General features: G+C 42.5%; 1 protein-coding gene across 5 annotated transcripts in view; it reads left to right on the top strand.

Annotated features, from left to right (window-relative positions):
- The window catches only part of pcbp3 (poly(rC) binding protein 3), a 181,377-nt gene that overhangs the window by 112,969 nt on the left and 46,996 nt on the right, over window positions 1-21,412 (top strand). For all 5 annotated transcript variants that reach the window (XM_082966945.1, XM_082966943.1, XM_014163880.2 and 2 more), the window contains exons 6-11: window positions 15,072-15,095; window positions 15,228-15,260; window positions 15,359-15,475; window positions 15,991-16,122; window positions 16,482-16,610; window positions 18,071-18,145. In XM_082966945.1, coding sequence (XP_082823071.1) covers window positions 15,072-15,095; window positions 15,228-15,260; window positions 15,359-15,475; window positions 15,991-16,122; window positions 16,482-16,610; window positions 18,071-18,145 — 510 coding nt within the window. The remainder of the gene's footprint in view (window positions 1-15,071; window positions 15,096-15,227; window positions 15,261-15,358; window positions 15,476-15,990; window positions 16,123-16,481; window positions 16,611-18,070; window positions 18,146-21,412) is intronic.

Here is a 21,412-nt window from a genome sequence, read left to right as displayed (position 1 = left end):
CCCATGTTGGGTTCAATCTTGCCATTAACCTGCATGTTATAACCCAACATAAAAATGAACGTGGGTTGTCCTAGTTGTGGATCATCGTTGTGGTCCCCATCTGGCGGTCGACCCGGGTAGGGTGTCTGCAAATGAAGAAATCCGCTCCAAGGCTGGGCAGTAGATGTCCAGTTGGTGGTTGCTATTGCAGTCCCCCCTCTGGTGGTCGACCCGGGTAGGGTCTCTGCAAATGAAGATGTCCGTTCCATGACTCGGCAGCGGATGTCCGGATTGGGATCGCCGTTCCGGACCCGTCGTCTGGTCGTCCAGACTAGAATATCTGGGCAGTAACTTAGGCAGATGTTAACAACGCATACACACTCATGAAATATATCATTACATTCCCCCCCAAATGAGCGGCGTTGTGGCTCTAACTGATGGTTGTATGGGGGAGTTGTTTATGGCTCTATCACTTTCTATGTGCCGAAGAAAATGAAACAAAATGAATGAAAGCATAAACAAAACAAAATATAGTTATGCCACCTTAATCATCTAATTGGACTGTATTCTATCTACGTCCATGGTCTTGGCAAAATAATGACCCTATCATGGCATTGTCTAATGTCATATCTAGGGCTTTCCTAATTTGCGGGGTGGCGCTTAGGGTACTATCCTAAGTTGACAACTATATGATAAGTCTACAGCTGTAAGGCACTAGTTTTGGGCAGTCTACAGGATGACCTATGGACTTCTGGTTAGAAAACTGGTGAGTGCTGTAGAGTCAAAGGCCTAGAAGTAAATGTTCAACTTTACTAAGGCTGGTATTTTGTTTGGACCCTCAAGTGATCCTAGCATAAATCCTAATTGGATGTTCCGTTGTGCATGTGCGTTTATGCTTACACAATCGCGCATGTCAAGGGAAGAAAACCAAGTATCCTGGCAGATTACAACTTGTTCAGAATGAGTCTGACGTAGTCAGGTAATTTTCAGGTCAATGCCTGGAGGTCAGTCAGAATTGGTGTCAAGGGAGTCTGTAGTAGTTTTCTACAAGTCACTGTGTCTTCCACTATTGTAGTGGCAGTAGGTATGAAGTCAATTTCATAGCTATGTTATCCACGGAGGAGCTAACCTCACGACAGAAGTACTCTAAGTATTAGACCAGTCGTACGTGGTGTGATCATGGTTCATGACTTCTAATAATTTTCTCCTGAACGGAGGGTTCTATTTATTAGTGGCATGTGTTAACCATTGGAAGAGTGCAATGGAGATTCCCTTCCCCGTGTTGCACTCTGAGTGACTCCTATGTCGCTTATTATCAATAGCAATTTAACTTGTGAGGTTACTAATCCTCTTACTGAGTGTTGCTGGACTGACTGTGGTATTGGTACTGGTATTCAAGGGGTCCAGTTGTCCTACCGATTTATTCTGAAATATTATCTACCGGAACACATGATTGGAGCATATTACTAGTTGTATTGTAGTTGAACCTACACATGGCAAGGAATGATTATTGTTGCCATTTGTTTTGGAGGTGGACAAGTCCATTGGACTTCCTTTACGACCAGTGTGGTACACCTCAGTACTATCTTAGACGTGTTCTAAGATACTCCCCGTCTAGGGGCCTGTCTGCTCCTCACTGTTCTCATAGGGGAGTTTACAACTAGATTTGATTTATGCTCTGGCGGCCTCGTACGGTGTTGTCCGTAGTCTCGACCCCCCCACCGGCCTCGATGAGGCTCATCATGGGTCTGGGCTACTATCCCCCCCTTTGTGTCTCGGGACCCTCCCACCAGCGGGTGGTGTTGGTGTCCGAGGCGCAAACGAAAAGATCGGACCCTATGTACGAGTCGTCAGTGGCCGCGTTATTATGAGAATGGCTGTAACCTTTCAACCAAATATCCTGGTGTTTGTGCTTCAACACCCTCAGTGGCTGTCGAGGTCTGTCAGTCACCACCGCGTCCGCGTGTGGCAATCTCTTCAGTACCTGCAAACTGAGACGAGGATATCGGTCTGTGATATCGCAAAGTGTTTCACCAGTGGGAGTCATCGGGTCAGTTGCTGGACTGACGCCATTAGTGTCATTGTAAGGGGTGACAGTCCCCAACAAAGCAGAAGGTGTATCATCGGAAGCAGAGTGTACTCTGCGCATCAATGTTTTTCTTGCTGAGACGGCCGCAGTGCTTGCGGAAGTGTCCGAAGAGCAAGAGAAATTCATCTCAACTACCGTATTGCACAACTGCAAGGAGGAGGGAAGTTGCTCATTCACAGAGACAGCTGGCTCGAAATCATGAAAAGAATGGTCAATCAGATTGGCTGGTGGAATGTGTCGAGATATCGTAATATCTCCTTGGATCGGATTCTGCACCAAGAGGTTTCTAAACGTCTTTTCCCAAAGGGGTGCTTTCGACAGATACCCCTCGTGAATGACTGCATTGCAGCTAGCGTTAGGGGAAGACAGTGTGGTCAGTGGAGAAGGCACTGTGGCCTGTGACCATACCTGGTTGGTTTTCCAATCCATCAATGGGAGTAACCGATCCATCAAGTCTGCTCCAAGTAGCAGGGTTACAGTTTCGAGGCTGGTAACATACACAGGGTGAACGAGCGATACGTCCTGGAAGTGTAGTTTCAGCATGACTCTCAATGTGAGAGGCGAGGTAGTCTGAGTGACCCCTCGAAGTTTAGTGTCGCATCGTTCCACTTTTAACCAACGTTTAGTTGGCTTCAAAGCCCTTTTGAGATCATCAAACAATGTTTGAGAGATGAGTAATATTGTCGCACCCGAATCAATTAGCGCATGACAAGTTAAGCAGTCCTCCAGGACTGTTTCCAGGTATGGCCGTTTAGATTCGTGGTTAGTGGACATATTCCCCACAAAGTGGAGTGGTCGTTCGCAACGACGTGATGTGCCATTTCTGTTCAAGGTGGAAGCAGATTGACTTTTCTGATTTTGAGTGGGCTTGGCTTTAACGAAGCGTTTGACCTTTTTCTTCTTAACTTTTGTATCAGAGTCTACAGACAAAGCCCTGGGGCTTGTTGCTTGATCAAGCGGGCCCTGGATAGGGTCTTGAATGAGAGCGGGAGAAATTTGAACTTTAACGTCCTTGCTATGGGTGTTAATTTCTGCGGACCTGGTGTCCGGTAATTCCCCGTCTAGTCCTTGTGACTTATCTTTTACCCTTTTCTCAAATTGTTCTCGCTTAAGTTCTTCCCGTAGTGGGACTTCTGGAGAACATTGGTCTACGTTTTGATCGTCCTTCAACCCTTTGTTACCCTTGTGCTCTGACACTTTTTGTGGGTTGGGTGCAGGAACGTAGCGAACGGGTCGATTGTAGCGGTAGTCATGTTGATGGCTACGTACTTTACAGTTATTTTGACCGCGGAGGTTATTGGAATCATGGTTTCGAGGTAGAAACTGTTGTGGTGCGTCATCTCTCGACGCTCCAATACCTGATAATGCACCCTCTAACTGGAGTGAGTGCTCCTGGTCAAACTTCAAAACCGAGTGGTCAGGGCTCTTAGCGTTGTGAACTTTTGATGCCTCAAAAGCTGTGCTTGCAAGCTCTCTGAGTTGTAAGATAGGCAAGCCAACGTGGGCTGCAGGGCCCAAGTAGGTAATGAAGGTGGGATACATGTTCGACAGAAACATTTGTTTGAATGGTAACAGCTCTTCCATTCCTGTTTCCGTGAGTAGGCCAAAGTAAGCTGAACGAAGCCTATGATAGAAAGCTTGTGGGTGTTCGTTCCGAGCTTGTTTGACGGTGTTAGCCAGTGAGCTATCGTGTTTGCGAGTCGCAGAACCACTGAATTCTAATATCAAAGCTGTGGCAAGTTTAGTGTAGTCATTTAGCACGTGTTGCTGTTGTAGGCGAATGAACCTCGTCACGTGTCTATTCGACGTTCGCTTCAATAGGTAAACCCTGTCAGAACCCGTAGCATTCGGGTAGCCACCCAACGCGTCCTCTATGTCAGCTAGGAACGTCTCAGTATCGTTTGGCTGACCTGGAACGGGGTCAAAGGTGGGGAAATTCTTGACGAGTTTGTCAAGGTATTCCGCGCCAAGCGGGCGGAGAGGGTTGGCTTCATCCTGTGGAGAAATTGGGGCCGACAGGCCAAGAGGAGAAGCCAAGCTTTGGCTTTGTTGGCCAAGAGGCTCCATATTACTCACTGCCGAATGGCCAAGAGGAGAAGACTGAGGGACACATGATGGAGGCAATGTCTGAAACCTATCGTCTTCACTCCTTTGAGTACCGGACTCCGGTTGCTTGGATGGGTAGTCATGCTGTAGAGCGTGACCATTCTTGACTTCCTCCAGATGGTCCCTAAGGATGGTCTTCTGCTGCATTGCAGAGTCCACTTGAGCGCTTAGAGTACCAATTTTGGACACGTGAGCGTCACACCTGCTCCTTTCGGTCTCAAACTTATCTGTCATGGTTTGCAGATAGAGGTCTCGATTACGGAGCGAGAGATTCAGTGATGAGATTTCCTTTGCTTGCTTAGAAATCAATATTTCCATCCTCATCACCTGAGTTCTCTCATCATTCATTTGGTCAGCGACTTCAATAAGTTCTGCTGATTTGTCATCCAACTTTGTCATTGTGTTCATCAACTGATCGTCTTTGGTCTGCAGAATTTGGAGTAGAACATTGTTACCTTGAGTAACGTTCAACAAAAGTGCCTGCATGTTATCAAATTGCGCATTCCTGTTTGTAGATAACTCGACAGATTTATCTAGTTTGGCGTGGACTACATCGCATTTAGTTTTGGCTAAATCGAGTTGTTCCTGCAGATGACGATTTTGTTGGAGAGTTTGTGCTCGTTCATCGTCATAAGTATTTGCAATTACTTTTAATTGTTCCGATTTCAAACGCAGTTCCTCGACTAGCAGAATGTTTTCATTTCCTGCTTTTGTCAATAGTTGCTCAGTTCTCTCCACCTGTGCCCTCATGTTAGCCATGTCTTGCACGTGCTTCAGCTGTGCACTGTGGTATTGGACCGATGCCAACCTTTGATGGCGATACATAAGTGCTAAAGTGGAGAGAACAGTCACAAAGCCTGTATTTGATGGTTGATTTTGGAGAGCGTTCGCAATTTCGGCTGTTGTTTTTCTAATGGCATAATTAGGGTTGGTATCACTGCTGAGGTCAGAGATCAATCTTTTTATGGGTGGAGGTTCACTAATTAGCGGAGGAGTGGTGACCACCTCCTTTGGTAGCTTGCACATTATTAGAAAAATTTAGAGGAAAAATGTTCCTATTTTTTTTTTCAATGTTTGGTTTTGGAATTCATTGGAAGCTGCAAAGACAAGTTTAATCTATTTATAGATGTTGACGAACCATCAGTACTGTACCAGTATAGTGGAAGTTGGACGTGAATGAATTTGCAAAAGCAAATTGAATTAATTAATCAATGCCAATGATTAATCCTACCTGGGTAGGCTATCTGGGTATTAAACTTGAATTAACCTGCGAGGTCGCTTCATCCAGGTTAATATGGGAAGTTTAAAAGTGTCTCATTTGATTGCAAGAACATTAAGGTATGTTCAACAATTTAACTTATTAAATTGAATGAGATGATAATCCATACAATCTCCATTGATTGGATATCATAAGTGTAAACAGTAGATTAAATGTTGGGAACACTCCCCACTATGGTACACTTCTTCCTTGGGCCGAAGCCACATGGGATTCCCGCTGGGGCGGGACTTCTGTCAGTACTGGATTACTGAATGGGTTTTGCAAAAACCAAATTTTACTGATTGATCAATTTTAATGATAAATCAAACCTGTATAGGCTATATGGGATTTAAACTTTAATTAACCTGAGAGGTTTATTCATCTAGGTTCATGTGGAAAAAAGATTACAATGTCTCATTTAGAAAACTCATCAATTTGGATATTATTTAAACTTGAGAATGTAAATCTGGCAATTTCAATTATTAGTTCAATTGAATAAGACATCGATATCCGTCTGGATATCACGAGTAACGACTTGAGTGTCACCTGACTAATTCTACTTGAAGCAAAGTACTGGTGACTCTTCAAAGGTCCCTGCTGGCACACGCTGAAATCCAACTCAAGTCGGATGAATTACCATGTGGCACAAACAAAATGGCTGTTTTCCCTTTTTTCAGCTTAGCATCTCGAGCAAGCTAATGCTACTTGATGCCTGAAAAGTGCTCAACATAGGATTCCTTTGGCAAGGGAAAGGTTTTACTTATAACGTATTATGTTCAAACACTTTTCGGCGATATTTGACGATGTTTTAACCGGAACTCGCGGGAAACAACGAAAAGCACCGTGGTCTACTCGCATCGAAACGCGAGAGACAGAGAGATACTTATCGCTGGTCAAGCTAATCTCTCCTAAATTTCAATCGGCTGGCTCTTTGTCCTCGCTCGAGAAATTAATAATGACCTAGCCAACCCGCGTCTGAAACGCGAGAGGCAGAAATACTTAGCGTTTGGCCAAACGCGCTATTTCTCAGATAGCTTTATCAGCCATCATACATACATGTATAGTTTATGCTCCCCACTGACTACGTCAGAGCACAACACGGAGGCTATTCTCCGGAACACACACGCACCAATAATTCCAGTCTACAATTCCCATAATGTATATAATCAACTTGGTATATTATGTAATCTGCTTTTCAATTTTATATATGCTGAATCAAAATGAAAGCTTCATCCTATTTTAGATTCCTCGCACGGGGGCTCCATTATGTTATCGAAATTACCCAAACGTGCGGCCTAGTTTTAGAGTCCACACAGGGGGCGCCAAAAATGTCTGTTCAGACGCTTTTCGGATCATTGAACAATGTTAAATTCTTAGGAAGCAGAGTATACTCTGCTAACAAGTGGAGAAGGCACTGTAAAATTGTGTTTAATTATTTATTTACTAAATACCTAACTAATCACACAGAATTACAAATACACAGAATACAATGATGTCATACAGAAAACGTCCTGGTAGACGAAACAGATATGACGGCTGGTTACACAAAGGAAAGGGGGTTGGGCTTGAATGAAAGAGCGGGAAGATTTAGGAACAGAGAAACAGCAGCTATGCTATCGTAAATACATTATCTTATGCATTCTAAATTACCGCCCATTTGGAAAAGGAAAATGCAATAAATATTTACTCTGAGCTGCACTTCGGTAGATTGGTCGTAGATGCTGGCCGGGTTGGCCAACAGATCTCCCTGTTTTCGGAAGAATGTCAATGGTGGTCCATTGGATACGTGGTGGTATCTTCGTCTGGTTGTTAGACTGGATCCGTCGTCCGTCCTTTCCTAACCCACGTTAGCAGCGGCCGCTGCTAACTCAACGGCTAGGAAGTAGCACTTCTGTAGTGAATAAGCTCAAAGTTCATACCAGTTCATACCAGAGCTCACGCCGAGGTTGGCTTAGTTCTGTCCTTGACATGTGTGTCCTTCTAACGTAGAGGCTGCAGACCTCCCGTACTGGAACCACTGGTTATCTTTTTGTCAAAGGATTATATAGTGGAGAGGGGGAGGGAGGTGTTTCATCGTTTATAACCCCTGTCTCTTCACAGGGTTGGGTTACTGATCGAGCAGGGCACTTTCCTTATGAAAACCCAAATCTCTCATTCGGAAGCTAAAATTACATTTCATCTCCTAACAAACATTTTCAATATCAAACATTTCAATTGCAGAACAATTCCATGTGACTCTGATAAGTAGAGGGTGTATACTTTCTCAGAAACAGTTTATGTCGTCCTGTCATCAGTCATAATGTCTCAGATGACAACCAAACTGACATACATACTCATTACGTTCCCAAGCATATTTCCAACTGGTTTTATTAACAAAATATGTGGTACCTTTCCCCATTTGTTTGATGTTCCCAGACTCTCTATATTCAACACAGGCTATTCAGGTCCTTCAGTAGATTCAGAGAGGGGAAGAGAGAAAGGTATTTATGGGGGGGGGGGGTCATAAACCTTACCCACAGGCCAACGTCATGACAACAGACATACATCTGTTGGTCACAGTAACCTTAAAAATAAGGTAGGGGCATGGATCAGATAACCAGTCAGTATCTGGTGTGACCACCATTTGCCTCACATAGTGCGACACATCTTCTTCTCATAGAGTTAATCAGGCTGTTGATCCTGGCCTGTGGAATTTTGTCCCGGTCCTCTTCAATGGCTGTGCGAAGTTGCTGGATACTGGCGGGAACTCGAACACACTTCCAGGAATTGTGTACAGATCCTTGCGACATGAGGTGATGTTAGAGGATGAATGGCACAACAATGGCCCTAAGGATCTTGTCACGGTATCTCTGTGCATTCAAATTGCCATTGATAAAATGCAATTGTGTTTGTTGTCCATAGCTTATGCCTGCCCATACCATAACCCCACCGCCATCATGGGGCACTCTGTTCACAAAGTTGACATCAGCAAACCACTCACCCATACGACGCCATACATGCTGTTGGCCATCTGCCTGTTACAGTTGAAACCGGGATTAATCCGTGAAAAGCACACATCTCCAGTGTGCCAGTGGCCATTGAAGATCAGCATTTGCCCACAGAAGTCGGTTACGATGACGAACAGTTATCAGGTCAAGACCCTGGTGTGGACATCGAGCATGCAGATGAGCTTCCCTGAGACGGTTTCTGACAGTTTTTGCAGAAATTTGTCGGTTGTGCAAACCCACAGTTTCATCAGCTGTCCGGGTGGCTGGTCTCAGACGATCCCGCAGGTGAAGAAGCCGGATGTGGAGATCCTGGGCTGGTGTGGTTACATGTCGTCTGCGGGTGTGAGGCCGGTTGGACGTACTGACAAATTCTCTAAAACAAAGTTGGCTCATTGAATATTGGACGTTGAACATTCAATTCTCTGGCAACAGCTCTGGTGGACATTCCTGCAGTCAGCATGCTAATTGCATGCTCCCTCAAAACATGAGACATCTGTGGCATTGTGTTGTATGACAAAACTGCACATTTTAGTGTGGCCTTCTATTGTCCCTTTATAATCATCATGCTGTTTAATCAGCTTCTTGATATGCCACACCTGTCAAGTGGATGGATAATCATGGCAAAGGAGAAATGCTCACTAACAAGGATGTAAACAAATTTGTGCACAACATTTGAGAGAAATAAGCTATTTGTGCGTATGGAATATTTCTGGGTTATTTTATTTCAGCTCATGAAAAATGGGAAAAACATTTTACATGTTGTGTTTATATTTTTGTTCAGTATAAATGCCTCGTATGCTCGCTTCTGTCACGTCCTGGCCAGTATAAGGGTTAATTGTAATTTTAGTTTGTTCAGGACGTGGCAGAGGGTATTTGTTTTATGTGGTTCAGGGTGGTGTGTTAGTTAGGAGGGCGTTTGATTTATTATTTCCGGGTTTTGAGTTATGGTCTATGTTGATGTATTTCTATGTGTAGTCTGGTGGATCTGTTTCTATGTTGAGTTAATTGGGGTGGACTTCCAATTGAAGGCAGCTGTGTGGTGTTGCCTTTGATTGGAAGTCCTATATTAGTTGGGTGTGTTTGTCTGTGTATTTGTGGGAGATTGTTCCGTGTTTAGTGTGTGTAAACCTAACAGGACTGTCAGTGTATCGTGCGTTCGTTTTTGTTATTTTGTATGTTCGTTTTGGAATTTATTAAAAGTTCAAAATGAACCATCTCAACTCTGCTGCATATTGGTCCTCATTTTCCAATGATGATTTCGCCATATCGTCCTCCGAAGAAGAAATCCCTAACAGCTTCGAAGCAAGCAACATTGAACCATGCATGAGAGCACCAGCAGTTCCAGATGACTCTGTAAACTCGCTCCCCATAGCCGATGTGAGTAAAACCTTTAAACAGGTTAACATTCAGAAGGCCGCATTACCAGGGCGCATTAATAGGAATTACCAGGACGCGTACTTGGAGCATGCTCTGACCAGCTGGCGGGTGCCCTTCACTTTTTGAACACCTCCCTCTGCAACTGGATCCTGGACTTCCTGATGGCCCACCCCCAGGTGGTGAGGGAAGGCAACAATACATCCGCCACGCTGACCCTCAACACAGGGGCCCCTCAGGGGTGTGTGCTTATGCCCCTTCTATGCTCCCTGTTCACCCATGACTTCGTGGCCGCGCATGACTCCAACACCATCATTAAGTTTGCTGATGACATGACGGTGGTAGGCCTGATCACAGACGACGATGAGACAGCCTATAGAGAGGAGGTCAGTGACCTGGCAGTGTGGTGCCAGAACAACAACCTCTCCCTCAAACGTCAGCAAGAGAAAGGAGCTGATCGTGGACTACAGGAAACGGGAGCCAAGCATGCCCCCATCCACATCGACAGGTTGGTATGGCAACTGCTTGGCATTTGACCCCAAGGCACGATAGAGGGTACCAGTACATAACTGGGGCAGAGCTCACTGCCATTCAGGACTTCTATTTCAGGAGGTGTCAGAGGAAGGCCCTAAAACTTCTGGAACTAACAGGACCTTGAACAGCTTCTACATAATGAGTTATCTTTACTCATTATGTATTTGTTCATTGTGTTATTGTCTATGCATTGTTGGGAAGGGGCCATAAGAAAATATTTCACTGTTAGTCTTGACCTGTTGTTTACAAAGCGTGTGACAAATACAAATGTATTTTATTTGACTCATTAACAATTAATAAATATCTCATTGATGATATATATAAATACATTTATAAATATGTAAAGAAATGGTGAGTCAAACCATGAGTAACAATTAGGCGGAAATTGCCACCTAGAGACATGGTATTGAAAGGATTAATCAGCCATTGCCAAATGCCTAAAAATAACCTTATGAGTTGACAATAATTCATTTTTTTTATACCACAGCGTTGTTGAATACTCATTTCTGATTGGCTAGAAGGGCATTATAGAATGGACATTAAAGCTGGATAACGGGACAGTAGGAAAAGATATAGGGAAACTTGTAATCATGACATAATAAGTGCCTACACATGCAGACCATATTTGCTACAAACTTATAGAAAGCTAAACCAATAACTACACAAACTTAAATTCAATGAGTTGTAAACGCAGATCCGATGAGGTAAAAACATAGCTAGTTAGCTAGCATTGATTTGTTTTTGCAGAGACATATTTTTGGAGTGCATCTTATGACCTAACATCGTCAGTGATGAGCATGAATTTCTCCAGTAACCTTCACGGCTCCCCCAAAGCTGTCAAATCCTCCGACATGTTTTTAGTGTGACCAGCTGTTTTCAGCAACGGATATTTTTGAATTTGGTCATCATATTGGCAGCTTTGTAAGAAGAAAAAATGTATCTTGCGATCTCCTCATAATTAACAGTCAGTGTTGACGAGTGTCCTGACGAGAAAGCAAACTTTTATAGCTATGACAGGCAAAATCTGCATTATCAGCTCATTGGTATGGATGTATACAAATGAATGTCAATAGAAAACAACTGCTTAATTGTTATTCTGGCTGCAGAGGTCATGACTGTGCTAGCTGTAGCTAGATGGCTAGCTAGCAAGCAAGGGATAAGATCATTGCCAGCGAGAATGGCAATGTAACATAAATAACAAAAGACTGGGTCACGTCCATAAATATCGAAGTTATCGAACAAATGACTGGGTCACGTCTCTAGCAACCAAAAGATGAGAAAGTATGACTTCACATGCAGTACCAGTCAAAAGTTTGGACAAATCTTCTCATTCCATGGTTTTTCTTTTTTTTACTCTTTTCTACATTGTAGAATAATAGTGAAGACATCAAAACTATGAAAAAACACAAATGGAATCACGTAGTTACCCAAAAAGTGTGAAACAAATCAAAATAGATTTTATTTTTGAGATTCTTCAAAATAGCCACCCTTTGCCTTGATGACAGCTTTGCACACGCTTGGCATTCTCTCAACCAGCTTCGTGAGGTAGTCACATGGAATGCCATCATTACTTTAAGACATGAAGTTCAGTCAATACTGAAGATCTCAAGCAAGTTTCTTCAAATGCAGTCACAAAAACCATCAAGATCTATGATGAAACTGGCTCTCATGAGGACTGCCAGAGGAAATGAAGAACCAGAGTTACATCTGCTGCAGAGGATAAGTTCATTAGATTTAACTCCACCTCAGATTGCAGCCAAAATAAATGCTCAACATCAATTGTTCGGAGGAGACTGCATGTATCAGGCCTTCACGGTCAAATTGCTGCAAGAAACCACTACTAAAGGACCCCAATAAGAACAATATACTTGCTTGGGCCAAGAAACACGAGCAATGGACATTAGACCGGTGGAAATCTGTCCTTTGGTCTGATGATTCCAAATTTGGGATTTTTAGTTCCAACCCCGCCATGTCTTTGTGAGATGCAGAGTAGATGAACGGATGATCTCGGCATGTGTGGTTCCCACCGTGAAGCATGGAGGAGGAGGTGTGATTGTGTGGGGGTGCTTTTCTGGTGACACTGTCAGTGATTTATTCAGAATTCAAGGCACACATAACCAGCATAACTACCACAGTATTCTACAGCGATATGCCATCCCATCTGGTTTGCGCTTAGTGGGACTATCATTTGTTTTTTAATAGGACAATGAACCAAAACACACCATCAGGCTGTGTAAGGGCTACTTGACCAAGGAGGGTGATGGGTTGCTGCATCTGATGACCTGTCCTCTACAATCACACAACCTCAACCCAGTTGAGATGGTTTGGGATGGGTTGGATCACAGAGTAAAGGAAAATCAGCCAACAAGTGCTCAACATACAGTTGAAGTCGGAAGTTTACATACACTTATGTTGGAGTCATTAAATCTCGTTGTTCAACCACTCCACACATTTCTTATTAACAAACTATAATTTTGGCAAGTCGGTTAGGACATCTACTTTGTGCATGACACAAGTACTTTTTCCAACAATTGTTTACAGACAGATTATTTCACTTATAATTCACTGTATCACAATTCCAGTGGGTCAGAAGTTTACAGACACTAAATTGACTGTGGGCCTTTAAACAGCTTGGAAAATCCAGAAAATTATACCATGGCTTTAGAAGCTTCTGGTTCATCCTTAGGGGCAATTTCCAAACGCCTGAAGGTACCACGTTCATCTGTACAAACAATAGTACGCAAGTATAAACACCATGGGTGTAATGGCCGTCGAAGGGAGTAGACCAAGGCGCAGCGTGTTTAGTGCTCATACTTGTATTTATTATACTGAAACACTATAAACAAAACAAGAAAATGACAGCCAGCATTTCTGTCAGGTTAACACGAACTAAACAGAAAGTAACCACCCACAAAACCCAAAGGAAAACAGGCTACCTAAGTATGGCTCCTAATCAGTGACAACAATGTACAGCTGTACCTGATTGAGAGCCATACCAGGCCAAAACAAAAAAAAGAAAACATAGAAAAAAGGACATAGAATGCCCACCCTAGTCACACTCTGGCCTAACCAAAATAGAGAATAAAACCCTCTCTATGGCCAGGGCATGACAATGGGACCATGCAGCCGTCATACCGCTCAGGAAGGAGACGCGTTCTGTCTCCTAGAGATGAACGTACTTTGGTGCGAAAAGTGCAAATCAGTCCCAGAACAACAGCAAAGGACCTTGTGAAGATTCTGGAGGAAACAGGTACAAAAGTATCTATATCCACAGTAAAACGAGTCCTATATCGACATAACCTGAAAGGCCGCTCAGCAAGGAAGAAGCCACTGCTCCAAAACCGCCATAAAAAGCCATACTACGGTTTGCAACTGCACATGGGGACAAAGATCGTACTTCTTGGAGAAATATCCTCTGGTCTGATGAAACAAAAATAGAACTGTTTGGCCATAATGACCATCATTATGTTTGGAGAAAAAAGGGGGATGCTTGCAAGCCGAAGAACACCATCCCAACTGTGAAGCACAGGGGTGGGCAGCATCATGTTGTGGGTGTGCTTTGCTGCAGGAGGGACTGGTGCACTTTACAAAATAGATAGCATCACGAGGGAGGAAAATTATGTGCATATATTGAAGCAACATCTCAAGACATCAGTCAGGAAGTTAAAGCTTGGTCGCAAATGGGTCTTCCAAATGGACAATGACCTCAAGCATACTTCCAAAGTTGTGGCAAAATGGCTTAAGGACAACACAGTCAAGGTATTGGAGTGGCTGTCACAAAGCCCTGACATCAATCCTGTAGAAAATGTGTGGGCAGAACTGAAAAAGCGTGTACGAGCAAGGAGGGCTACAAACCTGACTCAGTTACACCAGCTCTGTCAGGAGGAATGGGCCAAAATTCATGCAACTTATTGTGGGAAGCTTGTGGAAGGCTCCCCGAAATGTTTGACCCAAGTTAAACAATTTAAAGGCAATGCTACCATATACTAATTGAGTGTATGTAAAATTCTGACCCACCAGGAATTTGATGAAAGAAATAAAAGCTGAAATAAATCATTCTCTCTACTATTATTCTGACATTTCACATTCTTAAAGTAAAGTGGTTATCCTAACTGACCAAATAAGGGCATTTTTACTAGGATTAAATGTCAGGAATTGTGAGTTTAAATGTATTTGGCTAAGGTGTATGTAAACTTCCGACTTCAACTGTATGTAAGGGATAAATGCTGACATTCTGTAGATTACCTTGGAAGTTATGGACGACGCAGCGGGATGGGGTGGAGCCAAGTCCCTTTGCAGAGTTAATTATTTTAAGGTCATGTACAGAACGGAGGCGTTTATCTCACTTATATCACAGTTGCCAAAGAAAACAGTATGAAAGCACACATTAACCGGTATAAATTCTAATATAATCATTTTAAAAAACAAGGTTTAATGACTCCAACCTAAGTGTAATTAAACTTCCGACTTCATCTGTAGCTGGTTAAGTAAATTAGTAGTTCATTATAAATCCTTTACAAATTGTGAACATACTATGATCAAATACCTTATTAAATAAATAATTTACTAATTATAAATAAATGTTAAGTAAACTCTTTACAAAGTGTTTAAAATTATTTGTTAAGGGACCTTAACATGAAGTGTTACCAAAGCAGTATCAATAACCTTATTGTTAGCATTGAGATTACTCTAAAATGTTAATAACAACTACTATTTTATGTTCATGTTCCCTTATTTGTTTTAGGAGGTTGGAAGTATTATTGGCAAGGTAGGCAAGAGTTCGTATTTATCACGCACTTGTACATAACACAATCACAAGAATAATAGTTACCTGATGCACTGTATCAGAAAAAATATAATTACTTGAGATTATTGTAAACATTTAATGTTTTTATACCAGAAAGGGGAAACAGTGAAGAAAATGCGCGAGGAGGTGCGTTGTCAATCACCTTTTTTTTCCATTATACACTTTTATCATGAGAGTTAATTAATCCCAGGGCTGCTCATAATGACGTCTGTTATTATTCACAGAGCGGAGCAAGAATCAACATCTCTGAGGGCAACTGCCCCGAGAGGATCGTCACCATCACTGGCCCAACAGACGCCATCTTTAAGGCCTTTGCCATGATTGCCTATAAGTTTGAGGAGGTATCATAATTTCTCTTGTCCTAAGTAACTTCTATACGCAGAGGCAGGAGTGCTACCACTGCTTGGGTGAGGACAAATAGAGAATAGCTTCAGATGGTGCTCTCCTTGGGAGGGTTGCTGATTTTGTCTTCATATTCAGACGAATTCAAGGCACTCTTCAACCTTGTGAAAATATAAAATGTCTTAATTAGTTTGGCATAGTAACTAATAAAAACATGAAACCATTTTTTTGAAGCCAGTATGTGAAGCCAAAAAGTTTGCCAGGTTTTTATATTTTTAATTCCTGTGGGTATGCCAATTTAATAAAAGCATTTAACATTTAGGCAAAACAAATAAAAAATGTATGAAGAATAACCTCCTTTACTTTCTTTAACCGTGGTCCAACAAAACCGATTTGCCAACAAAAGGGAGAAACATAAATGGCCTTGGAAAGAAGGTGTAGTAAACATCAAAGTAAGATATGTCTTACACAGGCAACTGTTTCTTATGCTTGACCAGATTATATCCCATTCCAGGATATAATCAATTCCATGAGCAACAGTCCAGCCACCAGCAAGCCCCCTGTCACTCTGCGTCTGGTGGTGCCAGCCAGCCAGTGTGGATCTCTCATTGGGAAGGGAGGTTCCAAGATAAAGGAGATGAGAGAGGTACGGTACAGTACAGGTACAGTAGCAGGCTATACCATGAACATCAGACATGGATCATGGACTCAAGATGATGCCAAGATTGTTTGCATTCTGATTCTTTACCCTTCTACCAGAAGTGTGCACTTGCTCACTCCTCAATTTACTATACTTCACTTCTGTCTTATGACTGTTGCCTATACTAAATAAACCCAACAAACTTGTCATACTAGGCAATGCCCCTCACCGTATTACTTGAGTTGTCAATGGCTCTGTGTCTTTGTGAGTGTGACCTTATGTTGTTATTTCCAATATCAATGTGATCTGTACATGTTGATTGTCTTTACTCAGGAGCTCACTGTGCCATGTCTATCTCTCCCCAGTCCACAGGGGCACAGGTTCAGGTGGCAGGGGACATGCTGCCTAACTCCACAGAGCGTGCCGTGACAATCTCTGGGACCCCTGAAGCCATAATCCAATGTGTCAAACAAATCTGTGTGGTCATGCTGGAGGTAAAGTCTGTTGGAGGGAGAGGTGTTTTTCAGTGCAATAAAATGGGAATCTAGCCACCAAAACCCACATAGCCAGAACAAAGATACAGAGAGAGTCATGCTTCTGCTGGCACTCTGAATGGTCTCTGTCCCTAGTCCCCTTCCAAGATACTCCTGCTGTGATGGTAAAAAAAAAATCTGACATAATGGACTGAACATAATATAGTAATTCTCCAGTAACAACGTTATAGTTCCAGAAGTTTCAGGGGTCAGACAAAACCAATTTGTGTGCTCTGACAGAGAGAACTGGATGACTCATTTCATTCATTTTAAATTAACATCACATTTAGAAATAAAACCGTAATTCAAATCTCCTATCTCACAACATGGGAAGAGTGTTATTTTACCTTTAACTCAGAAATGTGGTCTAGACACAGCTTTTGATCGAATCAGTCAACTAGTTATTATTGCCCCAATTTTCCCCATCGAAGTCAACAGTTTCTTGTTCCTGGTTGGACTGAAATAGGTTCGTTACTCATTTTGGGTGCCGATGTGTTTATATTTAGGTGCAGGAGCATATTCTATAAACAGGAGTTCAAGCAGTAGAAAATTTGAGGTGCCAGTACTCAACTCCGGTGAGCTCCTGCCCAAGTGGTTGCTGGTTGATAGTCTACTTACTAATGTACAGATTATTCTTGTCTGATAACCAGTTAAACTGACATGTAGCTTTTGTCTTACAATGGCTAGTGATACAATTTGATGGAGTTAATCATCACCCAAAGTGTATGTGTACTGCCACATTAATATACAATGTCTTACTCAAGCAGCTCTCTAAGGCTGTGTTTATACATCCATTCTAAGAGCTCAATATTTTTTCATATCCAATATTTTTTTCTGACTTTCCACACTCAGTTTTATGTGACCCATATCAGATTTGCACATTCACACTGATGTAGCCTCTGAAATATCACAGAGATGCAATGCTCATTTCCTGTCAGTGTTCCTTTAATGTTTTGGGGGGTTGTTGTGGTAACGGCAGGTCACGTGCGAAAAAAACCCATCTGATCTGATGTTGTTAATGGAACATCGGAATTGTATCAGGATCGAGAACTACATACGAAAATGTGGAATAAGTCAAAACTCAAAAGATCAGATTCCATGTGGTTTTTGCTGTTAACACATTCAGCTGCAGCTGCCCCTATACTTTACATTATTAAAATACCCAGCCGTCTTTCAATATTTATTTTCAAGATATGGCGAATAGAATGCTACAGTCAGGAATAGACAAACTCCTCACAAAAACACTGGGCTGGGAAAACACATCTGTCTGAAACGGCACCCTATTCCCTCTATAATGCATGACTTAGGTGACATTTTGGATGTAATCTTTGTCTCCCTCGTCTCTCTTGTCAAACCCACAGCCACACACTCAGTCCTGGTCTAACGCTCTTTCTGTGTCTTCCCTCTTCCTCTTCTCCTAGTCCCCACCAAAAGGTGCCACCATTCCCTACCGCCCAAAGCCCGCCTCCACCCCCGTAATTTTTTCAGGTGGCCAGGTAAGAGCCGAGCTGCTGGTGGCATCCACAGCCAACATCAGCCTTTTATTCCAGCACCAGCCGCTGCCTGTTAGTGCACTCAGATTTTCTCACCTTCACACTCACTCGCCCCCCTTCGTGTAAAGCCCAATGTACATAGTTCAGAGCAGCCACGATAGTCAGCGTGGCCCTTTATTACATTCTAACAAACCTTGTTTGATTGGCTCTTATCTAGTTGTGGACGTCTATATGATGTATAGACTATCACGGCCTGCGGCTGTGAACTTTGTTGCAACCTAAATGTAAGGCAGGGTAAAGCTAGGCCAAGAGGGAGGGAGGGATATAGTGAAGGAGCTTGTTGCAGGTTACTACTCAATAGAGGGCCATTATAGTTTGCAACCGTGGTGCTTTAGCACCCCTGTTCACAGAGGTTTTTGTTCCGACTTTCACTTAGTTCTGTTCTATTAATTTCAAGTCCACCTCTTGACAGTAGCATTAAAATGATAACCAGGGGTTGTGATGTGGGTTTGGAACAAAAACCTGCAAAATGAGGGGTCCTTTAGGATGTCAAGACTGAAATGAACAGCATGGCTATTGGACAGCATGGCTATTGGACTATTAACACGATGAGGGGTCCTTTAGGATGTCAGGACCAAAAGGAACAGCATGGCTATTGGACTTTTAACACCTTTGTGGGTTAACCATCGAAAGAGAAAATTTAAGTTCAGATTGTGTTTCAAAACACTCATAACTAATGACTTGCATGCAAGCTCTAATTGTACAGTGCACCCCTCCTCTTTCAAAAATATATAATATCCTTTTAACATTCCTGATGACTTGTTAACAGGTAGACTCAGCGATATGACGTACACTACATCTCATTCCAAAAGTATGGGCATTAACATGGAGTTGGTCTCCCCTTTGCTGCTATAATAGCCTTGACCAAAGTTGCTTGGACAGAGCTAAAATGAATCATTGACATATTCTGTGCAACTACGCTGCCAGCTACTAACTATTTGTTTAGTAAGGCCTTCAAGCATTTAAGTAGTAGATCAGAACTACATTTTCTGTGCACTTTTTGTGAATATATATAGGGAGTCAGAAACAGGGTAATCCAACACAACAATATATATACACAAACTGTAACAGGTCATGTGGCATCAATGATTCGAAGAACAGGAGCGACCATGCTATGCTTCCTATAGATTATCAAGTTCAAAATCTGCTTGAAAATGTCAAAGTAAGATACTCCCTTAACCACAGATGTACATGGGCAACATCCGAGAATATACTTGGTGACATTTACGATGGTGCAATATACAAAACTTTTTAGTCCGAGGGGAATCGTTAAAAATAAATCAAATCAAATTGTATTTGTCATATACTTCATGAAGAACAGGTGTTTTATATTTTTATTTACATATTCTTATTCATTCCTTTACACTTGTGTGTATAAGGTAGTTGTTGTGAAATTTTTTGGTTAGATTACTTGTTAGATATTACTGCATGGTCGGAACTAGAAGCACAAGCATTTCAGTACACTCGCACTAACATCTGCTAACCATGTGTATCTGACAAATACAATTTGATTTGATTTGACTAACAGTGAAATTATTACTTACAAGCCCTTCCCAACAATGCAGAGATTTTTTTTTAAATAATAGAAAAATAGAAACAATTCAAAAATAATAACAAGGAATAAATACACAATGAGCAACGATAACTTGGCTATATATACGGGGTACCATTACCAAGTCGATGTCCAGGGGTACGGGGTAATTGAGGTAGATAAACTACATGGCCAAAAGTATGTGGACATTTTGGGGCTTCCAATGTTGACTTCCTCATTCAAGTACCAAGAACAAACTACAGAAAAAGTGTTCAAGCTGAAGTCAATACAATGTAGCAGCTTGCATACACTACATGACCAAAGTATGTGAACACCTGCTCGTCGTGGTCCACCCTTTGCTGCTATAAAAGCCCCCACTCTTCTGGGAAGGCTTTCCACTAGATGTTGGAACATTGCAGCGGGAACTTGCTTCCGTTCAACCACAAGAGCATTAGTGAGGTCAGTCATGGCCAAAAGTTTTGAGAATGACACAAATATTAATTTCCACAAAGTTTGCTGCTTCAGTGTCTTTAGATATTTTTGTCAGATGTTACTATGGAATACTGAAGTATAATTACAAGCATTTCATAAGTGTCAAAGGCTTTTATTGACAATTACATGAAGTTGATGTAGAGTCAATATTTGCAGTGTTGATCCTTCTTTTTCAAGACCTCTGCAATTCGCCCTGGCATGCTGTCAATTAACTTCTGGGCCACATCCTGACTGATGGCAGCCCATTGTTGCATAATCAATGCTTGGAGTTTGTCAGAATTTGTGGGTTTTTGCTTGTCCACCCGCCTCTTGAGGACTGACCACAAGTTCTCAATGGGATTAAGGTCTAGGGAGTTTCCTGGCCATGGACCAAAATATTGATGTTTTGTTCCCCGAGCCACTTAGTTATCACTTTTTCCTTGTGGCAAGGTGCTCCATCATGCTGGAAAAGGCATTGTTTGTCACCAAACTGTTCCTGGATGGTTGGGAGAAGTTGCTCTCGGAGGATGTGTTGGTACCATTCTTTATTCATGGCTGTGTTCATAGGCAAAATTGTGAGTGAGCCCACTCCCTTGGCTGAGAAGCAACCCCACACATGAATGGTCTCAGGATGCTTTACTGTTGGCATGACACAGGACTGATGGTAGCGCTCACCTTGTCTCCTCCGGACAAGCTTTCTTCCAGATGCCCCAAACAATCGGAAAGGGGATTCATCAGAGAAAATGACTTTACCCCAGTCCTCAGCAGTCCAATCCCTGTACCTTTTGCAGAATATCAGTCTCTTCCTGATGTTTTTCCTGGAGAAAAGTGGCTTCTTTGCTGCCCTTCGTGACACCAGGCCATCCTCCAAAAGTCTTCGCCCCACTGTGTGTGCAGATGCACTCACACCTGCCTGCTGCCATTCCTGAGCAAACTCTGTACTGGTGGTGCCCTGATCCCGCAGCTGAATCAACTTTAGGAGATGATCCTGGCGCTTGCTGGACTTTCTTGGGCGCCCTGAAGCCTTCTTCACAACAATTGAACCGCTCTCCTTGAAGTTCTTGATGATCTGATAAATGGTTGATTTTGGTGCAATCTTACTGGCAGCAATATCCTTGCCTGTGAAGCCCTTTTTGTGCAAAGCAATGATGACGTGTTTCCTTGCAGGTAACCATGATTGACAGAGGAAGAACAATGATTCCAAGCAC

The sequence above is a fragment of the Salmo salar genome, chromosome 21 (assembly GCF_965601325.2).
Source record: "Salmo salar chromosome 21, fSalSal1, whole genome shotgun sequence".
Lineage (NCBI taxonomy): Eukaryota > Metazoa > Chordata > Actinopteri > Salmoniformes > Salmonidae > Salmo > Salmo salar.
Note: the sequence above shows the minus strand (reverse complement) of the source record. Positions and strands in the feature narration are given on the sequence as shown.